Source organism: Felis catus, chromosome B1 (genome assembly GCF_018350175.1).
Source record: "Felis catus isolate Fca126 chromosome B1, F.catus_Fca126_mat1.0, whole genome shotgun sequence".
Lineage (NCBI taxonomy): Eukaryota > Metazoa > Chordata > Mammalia > Carnivora > Felidae > Felis > Felis catus.
In genome coordinates this window covers 141,313,688-141,340,098 of record NC_058371.1, presented here as the reverse complement: position 1 = coordinate 141,340,098, position 26,411 = coordinate 141,313,688, and the positions used below count along the sequence as shown (strand labels likewise).

Here is a 26,411-nt window from a genome sequence, read left to right as displayed (position 1 = left end):
TTGCTAAAATATAGTTTATATAAGCATGTATAGCTAATTATGTCAGTTTAATTTTGAAGCTCAGGCTCTTAAACTCCACCTTATGTCCCTTCTAGAACATCACCAGATTTCTTGTTGAGACTTAAAAAAAAAAAAAAGCTTTACATAAAAACATTTCTAAAGATCTCCATTGTTACTTCCACTTCCAGAAAGATAGTGCAATATGACAACCTGAAAATTTTCTCGTCCTCCTCCTCCTCATCATCTAGAAATGCTGGAAACAAGATAAGAATTATAGGGCAGTGGTACCTGGATGCCTCAGGTCAGTTGAGTGTTCCTACTCTTGATTTCAGCTCAGATCATGATCTCACACGTTCATGAGATTGAGCCCAGCGTTGGACTCTGTGCTGTCCGGGATTCTCTCTCTCTCTCTCTCTCTCTCTCTCTCTCTCTCTCTGCCCCTCCCCACTCATGTTCCCCACATACATACTCTTTCTCTCTCTCTCAAAATAAATAAACATTAAAAAAAAAAGAATTATAGGGCACTGCCTGATCTTCCAAGAATAGAAAGAAGTCTCCAAGTCACAAACAGAGAAGGAGCTTAAACCAGTCTAGGCATGAGCTCATGGAATAGCTTCCCTCAGAGTGGTTGTTTGTGTTCCAGGAACCCAGGGGCTTGAGATATAATGCTCGTGCAAAGACAGAAAGTTAAGATCCTGCATAAAACTTGGACTCTGCAAAGACTTTGACTTAGAGAGACAGAAGAGAAAACAAGCACACCAGCACAGAGAGATGTTAAAGAAACCTATCTGTGTTTCCCAGGGCTCAGAGTGAAGTAAAAAAGTCTGCAGAGAAAGAACTCCAGGCCTGTTTCTCCTGATGATCCTGAGTTAAGTTACACTGCACGTTGTCTGAGAAACCCAAAACTGAGATGTTATATGAATATTAATCTCAGGCCAATGATACTTCTTGGGTTCCTTACAGAAACTGGTAGAAACTGCTATGGAATGTCCACCCTCAACTCCAGGTCACAAGATTCTCACAGCCTAAACCACTGAAGATTAGCTCAGAACTCAAAATTACAGAACAGATGAGGAAATAATCCATAATATCATAAGAAAAATGAACAAAATGATCAAAACTCCAAGGATTTCATAAAGGAGCAATCATAAAAATTGTGAAACAAGGGGTACCTGGGTGCCTAAGTTCGTTAAACATGCGGCTTTTGGTTTCAGCTCAAGTCATAATCCCATGCTTCGTGGGTTTGAGCCCCTCATCTGACTCTGTGCTGACAGTGCCGAGCCTGCTTGGGATTCTTTCTCTTCCTTTCTCTCTGCCCCACCCCTTGCATTCTCTCTTCCTTTCCCTCAAAAAAAATAAATACACTTAAAAAAACAAACTATGAAACAAGCATATTTAAAATGATTTAAAGATACTAAAGAGGAATCAAAACTTTAATAATCACATACCATAAAAATAAAAGGCAGGTAGATATTTTTTAAATGTTTGTTTGTTTGTTTGTTTGTTTATTTTTGAGAGAGAGAAAGTGAGTGCTAGAGGGGAAGAGGGGGACAGAGGATCTGAAGCTGATAGCAGTGAGCCCAGTGCAGGGCTTGAACCCAAGAGCCATGAGGTCATGACCTGAGCAGAAGTCGGATGCTTAACTGACTGAGCCACCTAGGCACCTCATAGGCAGGTAGATTTTTTAAAAGAACTAAATAGATAACCTGAAAATGAAGATGAAAATGATATTCATTAAAAGTAAACACGTTCTTGGCATGTTAAATAGCAGAGGAATAATAATCTCTTTTTCCTCTGGGTCCCTGGATTTTAAAAATTATATATTTTCTGTAGTGGGGAGAAAAATTAACTTTTGTGCATTTCAAAAGTAATTCCAAAGTCAACAAAGACATTGAAAAACACGATTCAACCAAGAATTGATATGATTATGAAATAGTTGTTCTAGCTGGAGTACCTTTTATTATATATAGTTGTATAACCTTGAGGAAGGCAAGTGAATGCCTTTGAGCCTTAGGTTTCTTTAAAAGGTTAGGCTAGATAATTTTTTATCTTTTTATTTTAAAATAATTTTAGACTTACTGAAAATTTGCAAAAATAGTACAAAGAGCCCTTGAATACCCTTAATCTAGCTTTCTTCAATGTTAACATCTTATGGAACAATAGAACAATTAACAAAACCAGAAAGCCAACATGGATACAATGCTATTAATTAATCCACAGACCTTATTCAACCTTGTGTTCTTTTACCCACTGATTTTAAGCTTGATAATGTTTAAGTCCTTTTCATCTCTAAAAATCTTTGACTCGTTTGATGTATTAAATTCTTTACCTTTATCTTGATCATTAAAAGCCAAAAAATTTAATTTCCTAGAGACAGTCCAATATTCCAATAGTCTCTTTAAGTATTAAACAGAACAATGCTGAATTAAATTTCAGCTTGATAAATGCCATGTAGGCTTGACTGTGACCCTTTCCTACTATAACTCTCTTAATTAACTTCTTCCTATGAACATAATCCTCTTTCTGCGTGTCCAGAGCCCCCTATTAGTAATAATCAAATCACATTAACGTTAGCAACCACTCAAGAGTGAAAAAGGTGGTGGGAACTGGAAACCCACTCAACACCAATCTGCTTACATCCGTCTGTCGCAGTGGTATGAATTTGTGGAGCCCCTACCCTCTTGCCACCCCAGCTCTTATATACTCCCTCATCACTTTAGAATGTTCCAGATGAGCTTTAGACTTTTTGTGGAGACCTGACCATGCAACTGAACCAAATGTAAATTGCTTGTGTAGTAAATGCATACAGAACCCAAGTTCCACCACTTGCAGCAGACTCATCACTGTTCTCAAATGTTAGTTTAGACAAGTTGATTAATACTTGTACCTTTAGCTACTTCACAAGCTTGAAAGTGAATTTAATGAGATGGCTTTTCTAATGTTTATTTATTTATTTTGAGAGAGAGACAGAGAGTGCATGCAAGCATGAATGTGAATGGGGGCGGGGCAGAGAGTGGAGACAGAGAATCCCAAGCAGGCTCCACACTGTCAGTGCAGAGCCCAACTTCGACCTCAAAATCACAAACCACATGAGATCATGACCTGAGTTGAAATCAAGAGTTGGATGCTTAACTGACTGAGCCACCCAGGTGCCCCATAATGAGATGGTTTTAATGAAGTAACTTGAGGATCATTTGAGGGAAAATCCGACTTAATCCAACACATTGCCAACTCTAAATTATTTATCATCAGGTAAGAAAGCTTTAATACAAATTGTCTCAATCCCAAAATAATTCATGGGATTTTCAATAATTCAATGAGATTCTAATTCTTAATACCTATCAAAATTTCCCTTCAAAATTCTTGATTAAACTATAGGCTTCAGTATTAAGGAAATCCCAAGTACAGAATATCTTGTTTTTTAAACCACACTGTTTTATAAACCTGGATTTTCATATATTTAAGGTCATCTCCTTGTTTTTGTCATAATAAATGTGGAGATGACGTGCTACACAACAGCTCTCACCTCACTGGGGTGAACCTCACAAAATACTGATATTTGTTCCTCACTGCTCTTGGGCTTGTCACAAAGACACCTTGTATTCAACAGACCCAGTGTTAAACTTCCCTCCAACCTGCTCATCCATCGGTGGCATTGCTGCCCTTCCTGTCACATCTCTCCCCATCTCTCATCTTCACAATACAATGTCAAGTTCTGTTGCTTCCACTTACTTAGTGACTCTTGTATCTGTTTATTTCTTTCCAATCTTACTTCTGTTGCCTTAGTTCAGGACCATATCAGTCATCTGGATTTTTCAGTCCTCTCATAATTGATCAAGCTGTCTGTGTAAATGTTAATTACTATTTTACCATTTTTATAAAATAAAATCCGGCCTCTTTAATAGGACTTTCACAGGCTCCCTGTATTCTGATCGTATATGTTCTGTGTTCTAAATCAGTTTGTGCCATTCACCTACAGAAACCTCACAGTGGCTCCCAGTTGCTTAAGGAGGCTGGTCTCAGGGGCAGGAATGGCATCTTGCTCATCTTTGAATCCCCATCCCTGAAGGGTCTAGTGTGATAGCTAGCACCTAACAGGTACTCGATGACTATTAACTGAATTGAAATTAATAGAACAGGTGATTCCTGTTAATCTGCACAACATGGCAGTTTTTTTTTTTAATCTGAAAAATAGGCTTATTTCATTAGGACTTGTTAGAAAAATTCTGCTTAGTTTTTCTATTATAAAGAAAAATTGCTAGGATATTCGCATTTGAATATTTTATGTTTCTCTACTCTCTACATTTTCATTGTAGAAATTTACTTTCAGAATATTTTGCAACTGTCTTACATTCATAAACAGTATACATTCTGGAAAAGCATGTTTATTGATATCATCTTATGAACAGAGGTTGAACCGGGGAGAGATGGCTAATGGAATTTGTGACTTAGGTACAAATGAGAAACAGTACCAAAAAGAAACTAGAATGAGTTGATTCTACACATGATTTTATAAAGAAGACTATTGATGTTTTTCTCTTACTTTAGAATTTCAATCACCATCCAGGATATTATGCTCACTTTAAACTTCAATTTAGTGCATATAAATATTAGAAGGAATATTTCCTTCACGTAAGAAAATTCCTCTCCTGTAACCAAAGTGTGATTTCAGTTGTTCCATATGTCTAGCATACTTAGTGTACTAAGATCTGGGTATCTTGCTAGAGAAGCTTCTGGTCTCCTTCTGCCTCCCTCTCCCCGCTCCTCTTCTACTTCTCTTACCAACTGAGTGGTAGAGAGTCTTCTTTCAGATTTTTTATTAGATGCATTTTCATGAAAACATGGCTTCTGTTTTCAGCATTTCATCTATTCTTCTGTTTGGTCTTCACTCGAGGGCATATCATCCTTGTGAAACTTTAATTGTTTCTATAGCACCTCTGTATTTGCAATCTCCCTCTAAGGAGATAGTAGCTCCAGGTGAAAAACAAGCAATAGAAACAGATTGGTGGTGGTGGTGTCTAGATTTAGGTTTCCTTCAATTTTAATGAAGTCTAAAGAATTATGGAGGAGGAAATGAGATAGTTATTTAGGAGGATAGATATTGGACTGTGAACACAACATGATCATGACTGGTAAGAGTTTCACAGCCAAGAATATGAGCTTCAGATTCAAATCTCAGCTCCAACATGTACAATTTGTGAATTTGAACAAGTTACTGAACTTCTCTAAGCCAAAAGAACTTCCTTTAAATGGAGATAATAATAGCATCTTCCAAAGGATCAAATAACATAAGGATGATTAACATTCTTTTTAAGTATCTATGAAGTATGTACTATTATTTTCATTTTACCAATAGGAACAGAGAGGCTTATAAAGGCCTAATAAAGCTCATGCAGCGGGACATGGGGCTGGATTTGAACCATCACATAATGTGCTTCCTGCAGTGCATGCCATATGCATCCCAGTGTCAGTTATTCTTATTTTCATTGTACAGAATTCTCAAGTATAATTTTTTCTGGGGGGTGCTTGGGTGGCTCAGTTGGTTGAGCATCCAACTCTTGATTTTGGCTCAGATCAGGATCTCAGGATTTATGGGATCAAGCCATCCATCAAGCTCCTCAATGAGCGTGGAGATTCTCTCTCTCTCTCTCTCTCTCCCTCTGCCCCTTTCCCCACCCATGCTCTCCTTTCTCTCTTAAATAAATAATAATAATTAATAATAATAATAATAATAATTCTGAATTTTTTCAAATTTCCCATTGTGTTTACATCAAAAACCTCCTGGTTAAAAAGCATTTCCTGCTACATAGAAAGTTGTAGGTAGGAATGAATCCATCCAATGCCCTGTATTTGAATATTTGTTTGCTGTATTCATGATTTCATGTTAATTCATCATAATTTAATTGATATAAGTCAGTAACTTGATGCGTGAATTGCCCTTGAATGACTTCTAGCTTTTTTTTAGCTGAGAGAGTGGGAATTCTGTGTGTGAAGGTGAATTCAAAGATGTCTATTGAATTCTGTGTTAACCTCCTTTCCTTCACCTTAGATAAAAATACAGAAGTACATAATTTCTGTTGAAAAAAAATTGTAGTAGAAAAGGAGATGAGAACTCTGACTGACTTTTACTTTTACGGGAGATCCTCACTAACGATGTGGCTTTCCTAGGAGAGATGGTCCTTCTGGTTGATATGCCTGCAGACAGCCCCGCAGAGGAAGGGCAGCACCTGCCTGATGGGAGAACAGCGACCCCCACCAGCACCTTCACCCAACAGGACATCAATGAAGGCATTGTGTGGTACAGGCACTCGGGAGTCCCAGCCCAGAGTGACTCCTTCCGCTTTCAGGTACCCTCTACTGCTGACTTTTCTGATGTCAGGATGGTCTGAGGAAAATCATCACCATTATTTTTATTTTATTTTATTTTATTTTATTTTATTTTATTATTTTATTTTATTTATTTAATTTATTTTTCATCACCATTATTTTAAATAATCAGGTCATTTACTATGTTGCCTGGAAATCACATTTGGGGGAAGAACAAATGTAATTCGTAGCACTGAGAGATTTTTTTAATCTGCTGATTCAGTCTTAGACTATCTCTACAGACTCATTCCACAGCAAAGAGTTTATAATAGATAATGGCTGAAGTGTTTAGAAAAAAAAATGTTTTCAAAATATTAAAATGCCATATGGAGGAAAAAATATTTCTTTTTTCAAATGTTTTTGGAACATTTACCATCTTATGATAAGAGCATAGACTTAGCAGCCAAACCCAGTGGGTTCATATTTCAGTTTTACCTTGCACTAGCTAAACAACTTTGGGAAGATTACTTTGGCAAAATCCTTGTGTTTCATTTTTATCATCTGTAAAATAGAACTATATGAGGATTTAATGAGTTAGTACATACACGTACAATACTGCCTATCACTATGTGTGGGTTCGTGGCTATCATTGGTAAAGATTGGTCACATACCAGTGCTGTAGACTAAATGTTTGTGTCCCCCTGAGATTCATATGTTGAAATCCTACCCCCTCCCCATTCAATGGTATATGGGTATGAGACCTTTGGTAGGTGATTAGGATTAGATGAAGTCATGAGAGCTGTGCTCTCATGAATGGGATTAGTACTCTTATGGGAGTCACAAGATAGCCTGCTCCCCTTCCGTGCTCTCCACCATGGGTATGCAATAAGTTGGTGGTCTGCAACCCAGAACCCCACCATGCTGGCCCCCTGATCCAGACTTCTAGTCTCCAGAACTGCAAGAAATAAATTCCTTTTGTTTATAAGCCACTCAGTTTATGGTGTTTTTGTTATAGTAGCCTGAGCAAACTAAGACAAACAGACCGTAAAGAGGCTGTCAATAAATTAAAGAACAAGAAATTATCCTGGGCACGTTGTCTGGCAATTATCAAATATAATTAGAAATTAATAATAAAGAGGTAAACAAAATTCAAACCATTTAGAATTTTTTTTTTTTTAACGTTTATTTATTTTTGGGACAGAGAGAGACAGAGCATGAACGGGGGAGGGGCAGAGAGAGAGGGAGACACAGAATCGGAAACAGGCTCCAGGCTCCGAGCCATCAGCCCAGAGCCTGACGCGGGGCTCGAACTCCCGGACCGCGAGATCGTGACCTGGCTGAAAGAATTTTTAAAAGTCTCCTAAATAATTACAAGTTCTAAAAAGATGAGGAGGAAATAACTTATCCAAACTTAAATGATGTGGACAAAATAATACTCAGAAGAAAATTGATGGCCTTAAGCTCTTATTATTGAGCAAAAAGCATGAAAATAAATAGGCTAAATGAAGGTAGTGAACCACAAGGGAAACCTAAGGAAGGAATTCATAGAGATAAGCAGAGGAATTGATTCAGTATAAAATGTAAGAATTGATAATGAATACAAAACCTGAATCTTTGGAAAGACCAATAGAATTAGACAAACCTATGTCAAGGGCAATTTGGAAATAAAGAATTGAATAAAACTGCAAAGGAATGAGAAACTTTGAGAAAGAGTGTTTAAACATAGGTACAGAAAGGAATTTGGGAAAGTGTCAGAGAAAATATAAAGAAGCACTCGTGGTAGTGATCAGCCAAAGCAGAGTCACAGTCCCTCTGAGTTTAAGACTTTTCCTTTGTCTAGGAATCCAGTTGGGGATAAACTGCCACAATAGCTTACCTTGTTAAAGTTACCATCCATTCTCCTCCTGATGCCTGGTGCACACATCTTTATTGCCTAATTTATATTGTGTAAAAGATGTGCTTTTCCAGGGAGCAGATTGAAAGAAACTTGGAAACCATTAGAATGAGATTATAGCGAGCACACTGAAGGTCCAATGGGTGAGCAAGCCTCATGTGCCCTTTGCCCAAGTTAACGTTTTCATTTTTAGCACCAGGGAACTCTGCAGTCCTCAAAAAATGATATTCGATTGCTTTTCCAACTTGGTTACTAAATGGGTATAAAAAAGCAAGAGTTACTCTTTTTTTTTTTTTTTTAAACAAACTCACTGGACTTTAAGACATCCAGTTGAACATTATTACTCAGAAAGTGGTTCCCTTTGGAAAGTCTTCACACATTTTACTCATGATGTGTTTAGAACTCCTACTTGAGATCTTCTTCAAAATCTATGGGATTTTCTTTAGAATATCCCCAGTAGTGACAGTATATCATCCTTTGGAAGTTGATTTTAAAAAATAACCAAAGAGCCAAAAGTCAGTCAGAGTCATGTCTGGTAAGAAGAGTAGTAATTATTTTTTGTTAAAACAGGGAGCAATTATGAAGTAACAAGCTCAGTTTTCTTACATGATTTGTGAACTCCCTCTGAAGGCATTCCAAAAAGTGCATTTTCAACACTGACAGCATCTTTATTGCAAGCGTGAAACAACTCTCTGAGATTATGTTCTCCTGGATATAAAAAAGTTGGGTGTGCTTTTAAAGTCTCATTGTTTTATAGGCTTACCTCATATTTTGATTTGAAATGACACAGACACTGTAGCTATGTACTGAAACAAAAGGCTGAAACTTCTCTCATTCATCATTTTAGTGTCCCTAAAAGAATTAAACTAAAAAAGATGCTGTTCTAATGATTCTTCTCTTTCTTCCCTTCTTTTTTCTTTCTTTAAAGCAGAAAATGCAATACAATGAGTTGCATGGATTTAATTCCATTTTAATGTTGATGTGCTGTCATGAGCCATCAAGGCATGCCATCTGTTACTTTGCACGTAAAACTTGGGATTTATGTAATGCAAGTGGCATTTAAAAATAGAGCATGGCATAGTGAAAAGAAAGCACGCACATTTGCGTCATTTGGGGCATGGGAAGGGACTCTGGTTTTGGTGTATTCAGAGCACGTTGAAACAGCCTTAGGGGATGTGGTATGAAAAGACCAACATATTTCATACCAATATCTTTACTAAGGAAGCTAGAATTGATTCCCTTGCCTGGTAATGTGTCCACATTTCACTACCTGCACAGTGTTCCATTCTTTTTCTTCAAGAGATAAAGTATTTTCCCCTCTTCTAAGTTTTGAAAGCTTCCAAATTGAGTCATCTTGGTCAGTAGGAAGATCATGAACCTTCCAACCTGTTTGAATACTGACCCTTATTGACTTTATGACTGTGATATCTTGCTTAACTTATTTGACCTTCCATTTCCTCATCTTAAAATAGGAGATAATATCAACTTTGTAAGTGGTAAGAGAACTTTTGAAAAGTAGGTAGTATAGTGCTGAGCCCATGGGAGATGCTCAGCAAATTATAGCTGTTTCATTAATATTACTTGTAATGACACACTATAAGGTATATTCTTGAAAACATGTAGATATTCTGAAACTTGTTCTCCAGGCATCTGATGTGATCAAGATACCGAGAAGACGGTTTTTCTGTTGGGCACAACTTCAGAAGACATAAAGAAAGGACTGCCATTCCTGCCTTTTTCCTTAGAATTGACAGAACCCTGCCCCCTCTCATCTGGAATTAATGCAACTACACGTGGCCATACAGGCCTTAGCAACTCTGTGACAAGCCTAAAGTGGAACAGAAAACAGAGAGAGGGAGTTTAAGGGGGCAGCTTAGAAGCACTGGGGGAGGGGAGGAGCTAGCTGAGTAAGCAAAGCATAATTTTTTTAGCATTTTTGAAACAAGAAAACGTTGATTTTGTGACCACTATTCTAAATTTTTTTTAATGTTTATTTATTTTTGAGAGAGACAGAGACAGAATGTGAGTGAGTTAGGGGCAGAGAAAGAAGGAGACACAGAATCCGAAGCAGGCTCCAGGCTCTGAGCTGTCAGCACACAGCTCGACGCAGGGCTCCAACTCACGAGCCGTGAAATCGTGACCTGAGCCGAAGTCGCATGCTCAACCAACTGAGCCACCCAGGCGCCCCATTTTGTGACTACTATTCTAATTGTATTGTTACTAATTACACCTTATGATGATGAAGCTGAGATTTATCATTTCTAATCCAGGTGTACATATCTGTGCTGGGAAAAAATTGAAGAAGTAGAATAAAAAGTCCCATATAGAACATGTGTTAAATATGCTCGTAATGAGACATGTAGCTATCAAAAATTATGTTTTCAAGAATGAGTAATGATGTAACAAAACATCATAGTATTATGTTAGATTAAAAGTTGGAGGGGCGCCTGGGTGGCTCAGTCAGTTAAGCATCCGACTTCAGCTCAGGTCATGATCTCACAGTGCATGAACTCGAGCCCTGCATCGGGCTCTGTGCTGACAGCTCAGATTCTGTGTCTCCCTCTCTCTTTGCCCCTCCCCTGCTCATGCTCTGCCTCTCTCTGTCTCAAAAATAAATAAAAACATTTAAAAAATCTTTTTTAATTTTAATAAAATATAAAAATAAAATAAAATAAAATTTAGAGAGCACATAATCGCATATAAAGTTTCACATACACATAGAAAATATATTAACCTGAAATGCATCAATAGGTTAAGAACTACTCTTTCTACTTAGTGACGTTCTAGATTTTTTTTTTATTTCTCATTTGGATTTCCCTGCATTTTTAGAACTGCCTAAAATGATTACATTTTTTGTAATCAGGAAAACATTAATATTAAAATATGAAGAGCAAAATGTAAATGAAAATGCAAGAGCACATAGAATTTAAAGACAGATGGTTTAAAGGAGGAAAAACAAACATGCACAAACATACTCTGCCCAACAGAGGACAAGAGGCTCACCAGCATGACATTTCTTTTCAGGTGTCCAGTGCCACAGAAGCCCACACGCATCTGGAGAGCCGCATATTCAACATCGCGATCTTACCACAGACACCTGACGCACCTAAACTCTCTCTGGGAGCATCTCTCCATATGACCGTGAGTTGGGTGGGACGGCCTGTGGTTTCCATTTGGAGGAGGCATGCTGATGGGTTTGAAGGAGTGTCCTGCTTTTGTATCTGGCAAATGCCTGGCTCAGAACGCAGACACTGGGGCCAACAATAACCAGCCCTGATGTCACATTTCTCATTGACTTGAAAAAGAAACTTAAAATTCCAGAGCGAAAGAAAGGTTACATGGAATCCACCTCAACCCCCCATCCATTGCTTCTGTCCTTTTTACAGCATCCAGATGGTCACAGTAGTTGGAAGGAGTTTCAGGGTAGTATAGATTTAATCAATACCGTTTGGGTGTAATTGTTCAGTCAGTTATGTCTCCATCTAGTTGGAGAAACTGCCACTCTATATTTTAGAAGCCCTATTAGAAGTCTTTTTGTTTTTGTTTTTGTTTTTTTATCATAAAAGTTTCCTGGAGAAGGTGATGTCTTTGCTGAATCCAAACAAATAAGTAGCAGTTATCTAAGTGAAAGTTTGGGGGGCAGGTTGGGAGGAATGGAGAGGTGATGGTAAAGAACACTTCCAGATTTAAGAATAGCACATGCAAAGACATAGCGGTGAAAGACAGTATGATGGTTGGGTAAACTGCAAATAGTTCAGTAAGACCCGAGAAATTAGGGAGGCAGAGGAGGAGTAGTGAGGATGTGGAGGTTCGTGAGCTAGATCGCAGGAGATCTCGTGTGCCGTGTAGGAAGGAGTGTGGGCATGTGGAAAAGTTTGAAGCAAGGTGACAGCTAAATTAGTACATGAAGCTTAGTTCAGACAATTAGTAACTCCACTGTAACCCTATATCCAGTGGATATGTAATGCCAGAACCCCTGTTCTAGACAGAGCCACAAGCATATAAGACCTTATAAATTAATCATTAAGGATTCACATTTTAGTTAGCACCCACATAATTACACCCCAAAGCAGTGTATCAGCCCTGAGCCACAACAAAGAGAGCAGCTATAGTTTTAGAAATTATGGGTCTGGGGCATGACAGAGACATAAAGGGGGAAACAGAATGTTTTTAATGAATAGCTGGTATCGGCATTTCCACCATAAACCATAATTTAAAGAAATCATAATTCAGCAGCACTATAAAGTCTATAATTCATCATTCTGACTGAAGGAACTTGGATCGGAATTTTCTCTAAAGTGTAAAGAAAAATGTGCATATGCATTGCTTGCCAAATGCTAATGCACTGTTGTTTGGAGTTTAGAGGGAAAAAATGGGCCAGGAGCCAATGGAGATGGCGCCATTCCCACTATGTTGTTGTGGACTCTAGAGACTTCTCAAGTTACTTAACCTTTAGGGTCTCAGGTTGCATGTTTGTAAATTAGATCTGCCCTGTGTAATTTAGGATATCACAAAGGTGAGTTTACTGTAAAATGTGATTAGCTCACTCTTTATCCCTGAAAACATACAGTTTGAAATTCTTATGATATTAATGAGAGCCATTACTATAGGATATACTTATAATCTGTGATAAAAAGACATTTTCTATTCAGTGACTTAGACTCATCTAAGCACACAAGTTTTGTACATATTTGTAAATACACTATGAATATATATATATATATATATATATATGCTAAATAAATATATGGTATATTCATATATGTGTTTAAGGGTAGGAGTCCACCTCTCCAATCAATCAATCATTCAAATAAGCACTTTTGGGCCCCTAAGTTATCCCAAGTGCTGTGGAACATATTGGAGGTTCAGTGTGGAAATTAGAGTCTAAAACACGCAAGTAAGTAAGCAATGAGAATATAGCGATAAATGCCATGATGTGATATGCAAGCAGAGTCACAATATGGAAGCAAATAAGGAGACACCTAGTTCGGTAAGGCATGGGGGAGGTCATCGAAGCTTCCTCTTGGAGGTGAACTGAGTTGGTTGAAGTGTAAATTATGTCTAGAGCATGGTCTCAACTTCAGCCTGCATTGGGATCACCTATACAGTTTGTTAAATCACAGATTGCTGGAGCCCACCCCAGAGTTTTCTGGTTCAGTAGGTCTAGTACAGGGCTGAGACTTTGTATTTACAACAAGTTTCCGGGTGATACTGTTGCTTCTGCTCTGCTCACCCTACTTGAAACCCCATTTATCTAGACTGCAAATATGGGGAAATTCATTTGAGGCAGATGAGCAGCAGGTGAAAAAAGTTGGAGAAACAGGAGAACATGACATGTTTGAGGAATTACAGAGAGTTCAGTTGGCCAGAGCATAAATCTCTAGGTGAAAAAGAAACAAGAAATGAGAGTCAGATCATAGAGGATCTTACAGATAAGATGAAGAGTTTCCATTTTGTTCTGAGAGGCTGTTGGGGCAAGTAGGATGTTGAAGAATTCATAGCAGAGAGGGGGCATGATCAGATTTTCAATTTAGGAAGATCATTCTGGCTATAGGGTAAAGAACACCCACCTGGGGTCCAAACAGAGAACAAATCGGTCAAGAAATAAGCTGTTGCAGTCATCTAGAACATGAAGGGTTAGTGGCATGTACCACGTGCAGTGGCGATGAACATTCACAGTTAGTGAGATCTCAAAGAGACACTGGCACACCCATGTACACTGCAGCATTATTCCTAATGGCTCAGAGGCAGAAGCATCCTAAATGCCCTCCAGCAGATAAATGCATAGAGAAAATGTGGTATACACAACAATGGAATATTATTCAATCTTAAAGAAGGAAATGCTGCAATATGTATGAACCTTAAGGACATTATCCAAAGTGAAATAAGCCAGTCACAAAAGGACAAATACTATACGATTCTACTTATATGAGCTATCTAAAGTAGTAAAACTTCTTGAGACAGAAAGTGGAATGGTAGTTGCCCCTGCAGAGGTGGGAGGGGGTAGAGGTAGGGAGAGGGAAAAGAGGAGTTGTTTTTGTTCAGTGGATATAGAGTTTCAGTTTTGTAAGATGAAAAAGTTCTAGAAATCTGTTCCACAATGATACATATGTAGTTAACACTACTATACTGTGCACCTAAAGTGGTTAAGATGGTAAAAAAAAATAGAGATTAAAAGATATTTAGAGACATAGTGGTTAATTAGATATAGGAAGAGAGCAAAACAGCCCAGTTGCTGAATATGTAAAGATGCCATTCATAAAGATTAGGAATGTATGGGGACTTCAGGGCAAGGGGGAGAGGTGGAAGATATGATGAGTTCAGTTTGGGATGTGCTTATAAAATGTGTGCCTATTAAGGGCTGGCAGAAGATATTCTCGGTGGGAGATAAACCTCTGAGAATCATTAATGGTGAGTAGTGGTTTAATCCTTGGGCCTGAGATTCCCCAGGGAGATTATATAGAGTAAAAAGCAACATTAACAAATACCTGCCTAAATGGAAATTTGTTCTGTGGCCTTTCTATAATGCTCTGCTTCATCAAATATAAGATCCTTAGAATTTTGTTTGTGATGTTCCACCAGATGTATGTGCATACATACATATATAAGATGTATACATATATGTATAATATTATAAGATATATATGTGTATGTGTATGTATGTATGTTTATATATGTATATACATACATACATACACATACACACATGCATATATATATATATATATACATGTGAGATATGTATATTTGGGATATATATCATATTTGGGCAGGGAGATCTGTAAACACGCATATTTACCAATAATAGCATAGCACAGTGTGAGATTCAGCAAATAAGTTAATAGATTTATAGCAGTTCAGTCTTCCAACTAATCATCCACTACTTGACTTAGAAGATCTTTAAGGGCAAAATCTTTGACTAATTAATCTTGGTATCTTCCCCAGCATCTAGCACAATGGCTTATAGAAAGTAGCTGCTTAGTAAATATTTGTTGACTAAATGAATCATTTTCAGACCTATTTTCACATAGCTAATAACTCCCTAAACTATATCACTTTCAAATTCAAATAATTTAATCATATGTGTATGCCCATGCATACACACACTTTGAACATCCTATTTCCAATTCCTCTCTTAAGGGGGAAGAAAATTCTTTTATCTCTTAATGTGAAAGACAGAATATTTTTTACTTCCTTTTTTCAAATGGTTGTGGTACTCAGAGTTGGGTTTCCCAAGGTCACAACCTAAGAAAAAGGCCTCGAACAAGTCTTTCTAGTTCCATTTGTTTCCAGTGATTGCTGTCACAAGAGGTCTCTTAAAACCACTCTTATTGGGGTTAGCAAGGATTCAGTTGGAACAGCTGATCCCTTGTCGTGTAGACTCAAGTCTAGGCATGCTGTATTTGTTTTCTGGCTGCGGGCTTATGTGTCCGTGCTTTTTCTTGAGACCCTTCAAACACTAATAAAATCATTATCTGCAATTTCTAGAAATGTTTCTTTATCCTTGGAATTCCTACTGTGCTTTATCTGAGCCTTTCAACCTACTTAGCAGTTGTACAGTGGAGCTATTTATGAACTTCCCTCCCTAAAAACCAGAAATCCTTAAGGAAAGAATCTATATCTGATTCATCTTACATCTCCCACAGTTCTTTGCTCGGTACCTTCCCATATTAGGTTCTTACTAAATATTTGCCACATGAATATGTGAATGAATTAATTTTGTCCAAACTAAACTATGTGAGAAGATGGCTTCTTGCAAAACCTCCATTTTACTCATCTCATCCTCTTAATTTCTCAGGCCAGCCATGGGCATTGCTGCTTTGGTTTTATGACAGTCAACATGGGAAAGTGGTCTTGCTTTTAATGGAGGCTGAAATGGTAATGTTGTTTATAAATCCTGACTAGGGATTTTTAAAGATTTAAGTCACATATACTTTGCTAAGACTTACATGTTAAAATGTTTTGCCCCTCTAATTATTTAGATGACATTACAAGACCATGGAAAATATTTTTTTAATTAAGTTGTTATAAAAATATTTTCATTATTTTATTTCTTAGCTTAATCTTTTCCTAATGATATTTTTCATCCACTCAACAAATTGTTATCAAGCACTTCCATGTGCCATGTGCTAGGTGCTTGGGATCTGTCCATGAACGAACAAAAATCCACGTTCTCATGGAGTTTCCATTCTCTTGGCAGGTCAGGAGAGAATAGACAATAAGTAATAAACAAAATAATAAGTAACTCATATGTTGTATGTTAGTGAAAGTATTATGGTAAAACAAAAAATAGATCTAGGTCGAGGGATCAGAAATGTGGTGGGAACAGGAGAAACCCAGGTTGCAGTTCTAAATGAGGTGAGCTTTATTAGGACAATGATGTTTAAAGAAAGACTTGCAGGAGGTGAGGGAGATAGCCCAGCAGACACCTGAGGGAAAGGCATTCCAGGCCCAGGGAACCATGTGTTTAGAGACATCCAGTTGGGAATGTGCTTAGATGTTCAAGGAACAGCAAGGTAGCCAGCATGGCTGGAGCAGAGTGAGTGAAAATGACAGTCATCTGGTCAAACTCACAGATGTGTCAAGTGTGTGTGTTGGGGGCAGCAGAGAGAGGGGCAGAGGGAGGAGTTGGGGCAGACCTTACAAGGTCCTCACAGGCCATTGTAGGGACTTTGCTTTTTTTTAGAGCAAAATGGAGAGCCATTACTGGGTGTTGGGCAGCAAGGGTCTAATCTTCCCTGGCTGACTGTTGTGTTGAAATACACTGTAGGTGGGGCAAGAGAGCAGTTGGGAGGCTGTCCTGGTGATGATCCAGGTGAGAAATTGTGGCTCCCAACAGGGTGCTGGCAGTGGCAGTGGGGAGAAGCAATTGGATTCTAGATATATTCAGATGCAATATGGGTATTATGAAAACCATTATTCTGTAATCTTCTTTTGTTGACAGATATCTTAATAAAAATGTGCCTTCTGTAATGATTTCCATAAAATTTAATCTTTCATTTCTTACTATGTTTAATTGATAAATATTGAACATTCCAAATAGCCAATATTAAAATTGATTATACTTTGATATATCTCAGACTCAATATTGCTTTCTTCAGAAAATCAAATTCTTGGGGCGCCTGGGTGGCGCAGTCGGTTAAGCGTCCGACTTCAGCCAGGTCACAATCTCGCGGTCCGTGAGTTCGAGCCCCGCGTCAGGCTCTGGGCTGATGGCTCGGAGCCTGGAGCCTGTTTCCGATTCTGTGTCTCCCTCTCTCTCTGCCCCTCCCCCGTTCATGCTCTGTCTCTCTCTGTCCCAAAAATAAATAAACGTTGAAAAAAAAAATTAAAAAAAAAAAAGAAAATCAAATTCTTCCTTTTTCTACCTAGTTCCTATTTCTATTAGTAGGGAAATAGTAACAATAAATTCCATAATAAGTTATCTGTCATCTTGGCTGGAATATATTTCCCTTTAGCCATGCTCCTATTCCGTTCCCTCTTCTTACTGTTTTATTTTAGGGACATCTAGATTTTCAAAAATATCTCCTACTACTCTGAGAACATTCAGTTATCCTGATGGTTTTGAGATTAAAAGGTGGCAAATAGTACTGAACAATGTGCTGAGTCTACACTTCTGTGCCCATGTTGCTGCGCCCACACATGTATACATTTATGGGTGTGTGCACACAGGCATGGGCTGTAAACACCTTACATGGGGCATATATTTTTAATTTGTTGTCCTTACTTGTTTTATTTTAGGGTGAGAGACCAGCTGCTATTTGTAATTCTTATTTTCCTTGCTCATTACATTCCAGACCTGAGCAGTGGCCTGAAATATGACTCTTTACTCTAGGAGGGTTGTCTTAACCTGCAAAGCTGCCTCTCCCCAGGACATGCGTGCCTTCAGGACACTTACAAAGCAACTGCAACCTTCAATCTTTTCACGGTTAAAAGGAAGACTACCACGCCCTCCTCCATGAGAATTACTGAGCCCTACTTAATCCTTTCCTAAATGGGGAAATTCCTTCTTTAAGAAGCAGAGCTTCAAAGAGCAGGAGAGCATGTCAAACTCTAACCCTTCAGGGGTCAGTTAGGAAGAGCCTGCAATGAGCCGGATATTTTTGTTCTGTTTTGTTAACAGCATATGTGACCCAGGCAAGGGGCCCATGCTCACACACTTTTCCCTTTTCTCATCTCCACTCTTGTGTTTTTGCTGCTGTCCCCCACTCACTGTTATACCTGGCCATGAGATTCAAAATCTCTTTCTTTTCCCTTTTTTCTTTTTTTGAGCATTGTCACTATTGATGGGTTATGGCTGTACACAGGTGAATGGACAGTAAAAAATATGTACACATTGGCCTTTTGATTAATTTTGCTCGACCCCTTTATTGGGTATTGAGAAATACCCCAAAAGCAATAGCTAGTTCTTTTGAATAGTACAATGGAGACAAAGAAAACATTGACTATTTTTATGTGCTTTAATAGATAATTGTTAAATCTCTGAATTCAAATAATGAGACTCCTTTGGTGTCTGAGGTGAGTTCATCTTTGGGCCTTTGAAGCTACCACTGTTGGAAGGAAGGAAGGAAGGAAGGAAGGAAGGAAGGAAGGAAGGAAGGAAAGGGAAGGGAAAGGAAAGGAAAGGAAAGGAAAGGAAAGGAAAGGAAAGGAAAGGAAAGGAAAGGAAAGGAAAGGAGAGGGAGGGAGAGTGGGAGGGAGAAAAGGGAAGAAGAAGGAAGGAAGGAAGGAAGGAAGGAAGGAAGGAAGGAAGGAAGGAAGGAAGGATGTTTGGGTCACAGTTCCCATTAGCAAAGCTGGGGGGGATTAGGGAGGGCTTCTTACCAGATACAACCTTAGCTCATTAAATTAGAGGAGCAAAGATGTAGTGACCCAGCTGTGAAGAGCAGAATAGCAGAGTAGCCAGTTGTGATGGCTCATTTTCTTTTTTTTTTTCTTTTGTTTATTTTGAGAGAGAGAGAGAGAGAGAGAGAGAGAGAGAGAGAGAGAGAATGAGAATGTGTGTGTGCATGCACACACAGAGGAGAGGCATAGAGAAAGGGAGAGAGAATCCCAAGTAGACTCTGTGCTGTCAGTGCAAAGCCCAAACGTGGGGTTGATCTCACGAACCATGAGATCATGACTTGAACCAAAATCAAGAGTCAAATGCTTAATGGACTGAGCCACCCAGGTGTCCCCATTTTCAAATATGTACCACTATGAGTTCCAAAACTAGGGAAAAGTGATCATATTGAGACTCCTACAGCATGCACCGACACAAACCTGGCAGAGTGCAGGGGAGAGGACAGTTGGGGTACAAGAGAACCAGAAGAAGGTTCTATAACCCTGGGAGGTTCTTAACGCCAAGACAGATCTGCAGTGTAAGATACCACATCCTTCTTCTGAACTTTCAGAGAAAATTTTGCTGTGTGTGATTAATTTAAAAGCCCAAAATGAGGTCCTTTGTTTTGTTTTGTTTGTTTGTTTGTTTGTTTGTTTTGCTTTTTCCTTTTGCTTTTTTAATAAGGTTTTTTTTTCCCCCTCTGGCTTTTGTTTTCATCACACCATCTGTTCTTCTTCCTCCTTAAACTTTGTTTAGGCTCGGGAAGATGGCCTGACTGTGATTCAGCCTCATTCCCTCTCTTTTGTAAACTCTGAGAGACCAAGCGGAAAGATTATATATAATATCACTTTACCTCTGCATCCAAATCAAGGTAAGATGTACAGTAAATGATCTTTTGAGTGATGCTGTTGTTATCTAATTGTTGACTTATCTTCCAAGCTCTGAAGTTTTGTCTGCATATACTTGTTGAGGATTTAAGGAGTGACAGTTATTCATACCTTTGCTCCCCTGTTCTGAATTTAAGACCAATTGAGAGAGAGACACTGTGGTCAGACAGATGGGGATGAATGTGTCAGCATTGGTATGACAGAGTTGTGCTGGAGAACATGGTGTGCATATAATCTCAGTCACTGGGTTGAGTGTGCCCTCTCATGTACAGGCAGAACTGGACAGACAAGCACTGTCTGTAGGGACAGATCCTGCCCCAGTGAAGTTATGATAGGTGAACAGACCAGAATGAGCATGTGCTCAGGACAAGGAGCTCTGCCAGAAAGCACAGAAGGGGCTGAACCATACATAGTCCATTCCTTTCCCATTTGGGTAAGCTACTCTTCACCCATGGGGAAAAATGAAAATGTGGAACTATAGTCAGAGGAAAGGTAGGCCCCTGCCATCTGTCTTCATCCTTTAGATTTCTTACTTTTGGGCTTAACTAATGAGCCTGTCCCTAACAGAAGTGTGGCTGTCCCTCATGGAGAGGAGATTAGCTTCTGTTAAGGCAAATTCTGCCTTCCCAAGACCAACCACTGCCCTAGATGAAAGTCTTTTCACATCATCAAATCCCCCAGGAGAAATAAAAAATTAAATTTTATTACCCTTTTGACAAAATCCAGAGAAATTAAACTCTTAAAAGTCATCCTTCACTGTTTTTAAAACCTGCTAAGTCACAGCAAGAGCTGTTCTCCCTACATTGCCAGGGTAGAAGGCACAGTTCTCTCCATCCAGCAGCCGGGGCTGTCTTCTGGAGAATGGCATGGGTCTCTCAGACCCTCATAACTTGAGTTAGTTCAACACCAACTCTCACATGTGTCCTTCTTTGAAAGTGTTGATAGGACATGAAAGGTGATCATAGCAGCATTATTTTTATACCTGCGAAATTTAGAAATGATAGGAAAATTTTTTAGCCCCTAAAGCATTATCACAAGCAGAATAATAATTGCAAATCCAATTCTTAGAATAGTCATGATCCATGTTACTGTTGCCAAAGATTATCACAGAAACTGAGGTATTTCTGAAGAAAAGGCATAAATTGAGAAAGTTCTCATTATAGCCTAACCAGGAGACCAGTCTATGTCATTTTCTCAGCAACCTTGACCTTTGAACTTAAACTCAATTAAGAGAATCTTGTAATTATGGTACAATGTCTATGACTTGTGGAGAATTACCTAGTCTGAGTTATATTAGGGGCAGTAATTTACATCTTACTATTGTTTATAGTCAATGAATCCTAGTCAAGAATCTATTTGGGTTTCACCCATGAGAAGATGTTCAGCATCACTAAGCATCAGGGAAATGCAAACCAAAACCACAATGAGATATCACCTCACACAAGTCAGGATAGCTAGTATCAAAAAGGTAAGACATTACAAGTATTGGCGAGGATATGGAGAAAAGAGAAGCCTTGGGCACTGTTGGTGGGAATGTAAATTGGTGCAGTCACCAATTTACACTGGTGGTTTCTCAAAAAAATTAAATATGTCCTGATCATATAGAACTACTATATGCAATAATTGCATTTCTGGGTGTTTACCCAAGGAAAACAAAAACTCTAATTCAAAAAGATATATGCACCCTTATAATTATTGCACCATTATTTATAATAGCTAAGATAGAGACACAACCTTGGTGTCCATCAATAGGTGAATAAAGAAGATGTGAGATATACACACACACACACACACACACACACACACACACACACTGGGATGTTATGTTACTCAACCATAGAAGAATGAAATCTTACCATTCATCACAACATGGATGGACCTAGAGGGTATCATACTAAGTGAAATAAGTCAGACAGAGAAAGACAAATACCATATGCTCTTTATTTATGTGTGAATCTAAAAAATAAAACAAATGAACAAACAAACACAAACAGACTCATAAATACAAAGAATAAACTGGTAGTTTCCAGAGGGCAGGTAGGTAGGGTGATGGGAAAAATAGGTAAAGGGGATTAAGAGGCACAAACTTCCAGTTACAAAATAAATAAGTCACAGGATGAAAACAACAGCATAGGGAATATAGTCAATAATATTGTAATAACTTTGTATAGTGATAGATGGTAACTATACTTAATTGTGGGGAGCATTTCATAATGTCTATAATTGCCAAATCACTAAGTTGTACACTGAAACTAATATCATATTGTATGTCAATTATACTTCAGTTAAACATTTTTTAAAAGATGCTATTAAAGTCTATTTGGGTTTTAGATTCACTCTTTCCCTGAATGCTTGGAGAATGGTATGATAAGAGAAACTAGAGAGCAATTGTTCTTGAAGTATAAAAGACTCCCATCAGTGGGAAAGGCAGCTTTATGGCTCTGGTCATTCAGTCAAGCATCAGAATTACTGTTCATGCTCACTCTGAGTCTCTTCCTCCTCAGGGATCATCGAACACAGGGACCAGCCTCACTCTCCAATCCGGTATTTCACACAAGAAGATATTAACCAGGGAAAAATCATGTACCGTCCTCCCCCTGCAGCTCCTCATCTCCAGGAAATCATGGCCTTCTCCTTCGCTGGTAATGCCTTCCTCTCTATTTTGAGGCACCCAAACTGCTCTTTGTGGATCTTCATGGCAGGTTCTCCCTAACTCTTCCTGTTGTCCTTCTGGACAGTTTAGTGACACTGCTTTATAGCTGTTCAAAATAGCTTGAGACTTGTAGACCAATATGTAGTTGGGGCTCAGTTTGTCATTATTTTTCTTATTCATGCATGCAGGGATGCTTTCAGTGAATCTTTATTTGTACCTCCTATGTGTCAATCACATACAGTGAAGTCTTGGAGATATAGTGGTGAGCAAAAAGAGACATGAATCCTGTTCTTGCTGAGTTTTGGGACCTATGTTTGGAGACAGAATTTGAGAAATAATCCCAGTAATGAATGTTTAATTGTAGACTAAGAGAAGAGCTCTGGATAGAAAGAAAAAATGTTCAGTGGTGGAATTAGAAGTGACAAGACTGACCTATACTGAGGGTTCAATGGAGGCTGACTCAGGGAGGCATTGACAGTAGAGGGACGTGTGGATGCTAATTAGCCTAAATGTGCATGTTGGGATATTGGGAGAACACTTCCAAAGGAAGGCCATACACTCCATGTGAAGAGGCCCTAGGGAGGGAGAGAATGTGGCATTCTGGGGCTTAAAAAAAAAAAAAGGTCAATGTGTTTGGAACAGCAGAACAGGGATGAGTCTGGAGGAAGAGATAGAGGCCAGACCTTAGAGGCCCTATAAGCCTTGGGATCTTTATCCCAAGAACAATAGGAACACAATGGAGGTTTGTTTTTTTTTTTAATTTTTTTTTTAACGTTTATTTATTTTTGAGACAGAGAGAGACAGAGCATGAACGGGGGAGGGTCACAGAGAGAGGGAGACACAGAATCTGAAACAGGCTCCAGGCTCTGAGCTGTCAGCACAGAGCCCGATGCGGGGCTCGAACCCACCAACCGCGAGATCGTGACCTGAGCCGAAGTCGGACGCTTAACCGACCAAGCCACCCAGGCGCCCCCACAATGGAGGTTTTAAGATCTGGGGAGATAGCTTTTTATAAGGAACTCTTTGACTACAGTGATGTGAGTGGATTGGAGGAGGCCACAGGTGGATGGGCTGTGGGTAAGAGGAATCTAGGGAGAAGCATCCCCTACTACCTCAGAGAAAGTCCCATGCAGGAATGGAGAATGCAGTCAACATTTGGGGCTGGGATTTGATAGAAGCCACCTTTTTTAAAGGAAGAGAAAACTGAATGAAAGAATAGCTGAATTTCTAATTTGAGCCATTTTGTGCCCTACCACCTAGTCATGATAGTTAATCTTTGCTATCCCTCATCTGTCCCCTTGACCCAGTAATCAAAGCTGCTGAGTAGAATGCAGGAGTTTTGTAAATACTTCTGTATTGTATAGAATCTGGAATGATTCTAAAAATCTTGAATGCTGTTTCCTTATGATCTTTAAGATGTATGTGCCACATAACATGATTAATATGGAATATTATTTTTATATAGTAGCTTTATTCATACAGAACAGCTGGTGATTTCCTATGGTAAGTTGAACATGGGTTAAATAATTTTAGAGTTACATTTTAAATCATGGCAAACATTTAAAATAATATTTTCCATTATTTATGTTAAATGCAATTGTCCAGAAAATGACTAACTCTTCAATTATATTGAAAATATTTAAGCGTGAGCATAGACCTCTTCTCTAGGGAATATCCCCAGTGTTTAGTAACTGGATAACTAATAGCCCATTAAAATGTTCATGGTTCTCTAACTTGACAAGACCTACTTTACAAAGAAACTCAAAATATCCTGGGAGTAGGGGGAAAGAAAACATGTCAACCATGGTTGAAGTTATTTCCATACCTATTATACTTGCCTAAGTTCCTAAAGCCTTTTTAGTGAGAACAGAGTCCTGTCCTATATAATCTATGGGATAAATGCCATGAGATAAATCTCTCACATCATTACAATGTGTAAATCAATGTCCCTGGCGTCACTCAATTCTACGATGGAATTGACCCACCAAAGAGCCTTGTCAGTGATATACGACATCACCCACATTCACTGATTTGTAGGATTTTATGTACTGATAAAATGGGATCTGAATGAATGGATTATAAATCACTCTAACTACTGGGATATAAAATTATTCTACTCTACAATTCTTTTTGTTACTTAAAATTAGTGATGGCACCATTAAATTCAACATAATATTAACAAAAGACCTGGTGATCTTTCCTTAAACCATAATAATTTAGATTAAAACATCCTTTCCTTTTCTAACCTCTGCCCCATATTTTGTACCTTCTCCATCTATTTCTGATCCCAAAATACTTAGTACACTGATTTTCTCTTTTCTGTTCTTTCAGGTCTCCCTGAATCGGTGAAATTTCACTTCACAGGTGAAGATTTTAATAGCAATTTTATTAGAAAATGGAATTTTCCTTTCCTTATTAGTCCTTTCTTTTTGTTCCCTTCATTATTACTTGCATTATTTTCTAAGAACTCCTTAAAAGTTATATAAGACAAGTTTTTCTGAAATGATCACATGACTAAATAGTAATAGTGTAACTTTGTATTCATAGAAAAAATAATTCATCAAATATCCGAAAGATTAGTGTTGTTCAAGCCCCATTTCAACCAATCCCAATATCTATTAAAGAGAGGTAATAGTGGTTAAGAGGTTAGCCTCTGGATTCAGAGGCTGCCCTGAGGGTCAGCCCACTCTGGGAAAGTTTCTTAACCTCTCTATGCCTGAATGCCTCACTCATCAGTGGGGATAATAACTAATAATTGCATATATGTAAAGCTCCCAGAACAATGGTTGGCACAGTCATTCCTCTGTGACACTCAGCTAATGGGCAGTAGTTGTCTACAGTCTTGAATTGAGCCTTTCATTGAATGCCTTGCTACTGGAGGGAAATGAAAGCTGTGTGTAGAAGACCCCAGCATTCCAGCTTTAGTTCACAATGCAGTAGAAGCTGAGTGCCAATAAGCAGAAGCACAGTCAGACCTGGCATCTGTGAGGAGCAACACAGGGACAAGCTTTCTTGTTTAGGTCTGGTGTGAGGATGGTTGGCTGTAATCCTGAAATTGCTGTTTAGGTGGGTTTGACTATTCCATTGGAATCAACCATCCATATGTCTGTCCTATTATATTTCATGTAGGATAAATTTTGGTTAGAGAGAAAGTCATCTCCCTCAAACTCCCAGACTTTCTTTCCTTTTTTGGGGGTTAAAAATCACACGTGTTGTGATTTTTACTTGTTGTAAATTTCATTGTTGTATCATTTTTTTTTTTATTTGAGATTGAATTGACATAAGACACATAACAAATTGATATATAATATATTAGTTTCAGGTGTACAGCAGAATGATTCAGTATTTGTATATATTGCAAAGTGATCACAACAGTACATCTGGTTAACATCAGTCACCATAAATAGTTACAAATTATTTTTTCTTGTTAGTATAACTTTTACATTTACTGTCTTTGAAACTTTCAAATATGCTATACTGAATTATTAACTATAGTTGCCATGCTGTACATTACATGCCCATGACTTTTTTTTATAACTAGAAGTTGGTCCCTTTTGGCTCCCTTCACTCATTTCATACCCTGCCCCCACCCCACCTCTGACAACCAGCAATTCGTCCTCTAGCTATGAGCTTGGGTTTTTTTGTTTTTTGTTTATTTGCTGGTTTGTTTATTTTAGATCCCACAAATCAGTGAGATCATATGGTGGTTGTCTTTCTCTGTCTGACCTATTTCATTTAGCATAATGCCCTTAAGGTCTGTCCATGTCATTGCAAATGGCAAGAGTTTCTCCTTTTTTATGACTGAATAATATTTCATTGCATATATATACTACCTTTTCTTTATCCATT

At 38.4% G+C, this 26,411-nt stretch overlaps 1 protein-coding gene across 2 annotated transcripts in view; it reads left to right on the top strand.

Annotated features, from left to right (window-relative positions):
- FRAS1 (Fraser extracellular matrix complex subunit 1) overlaps window positions 1-26,411 on the top strand; it is a 426,958-nt gene that overhangs the window by 293,176 nt on the left and 107,371 nt on the right. For both annotated transcript variants that reach the window (XM_045056179.1, XM_023253019.2), the window contains 5 exons: window positions 6,169-6,347; window positions 11,225-11,341; window positions 19,779-19,893; window positions 22,414-22,551; window positions 24,894-24,926. In XM_045056179.1, the coding sequence (XP_044912114.1) occupies window positions 6,169-6,347; window positions 11,225-11,341; window positions 19,779-19,893; window positions 22,414-22,551; window positions 24,894-24,926 (582 nt within the window). The remainder of the gene's footprint in view (window positions 1-6,168; window positions 6,348-11,224; window positions 11,342-19,778; window positions 19,894-22,413; window positions 22,552-24,893; window positions 24,927-26,411) is intronic.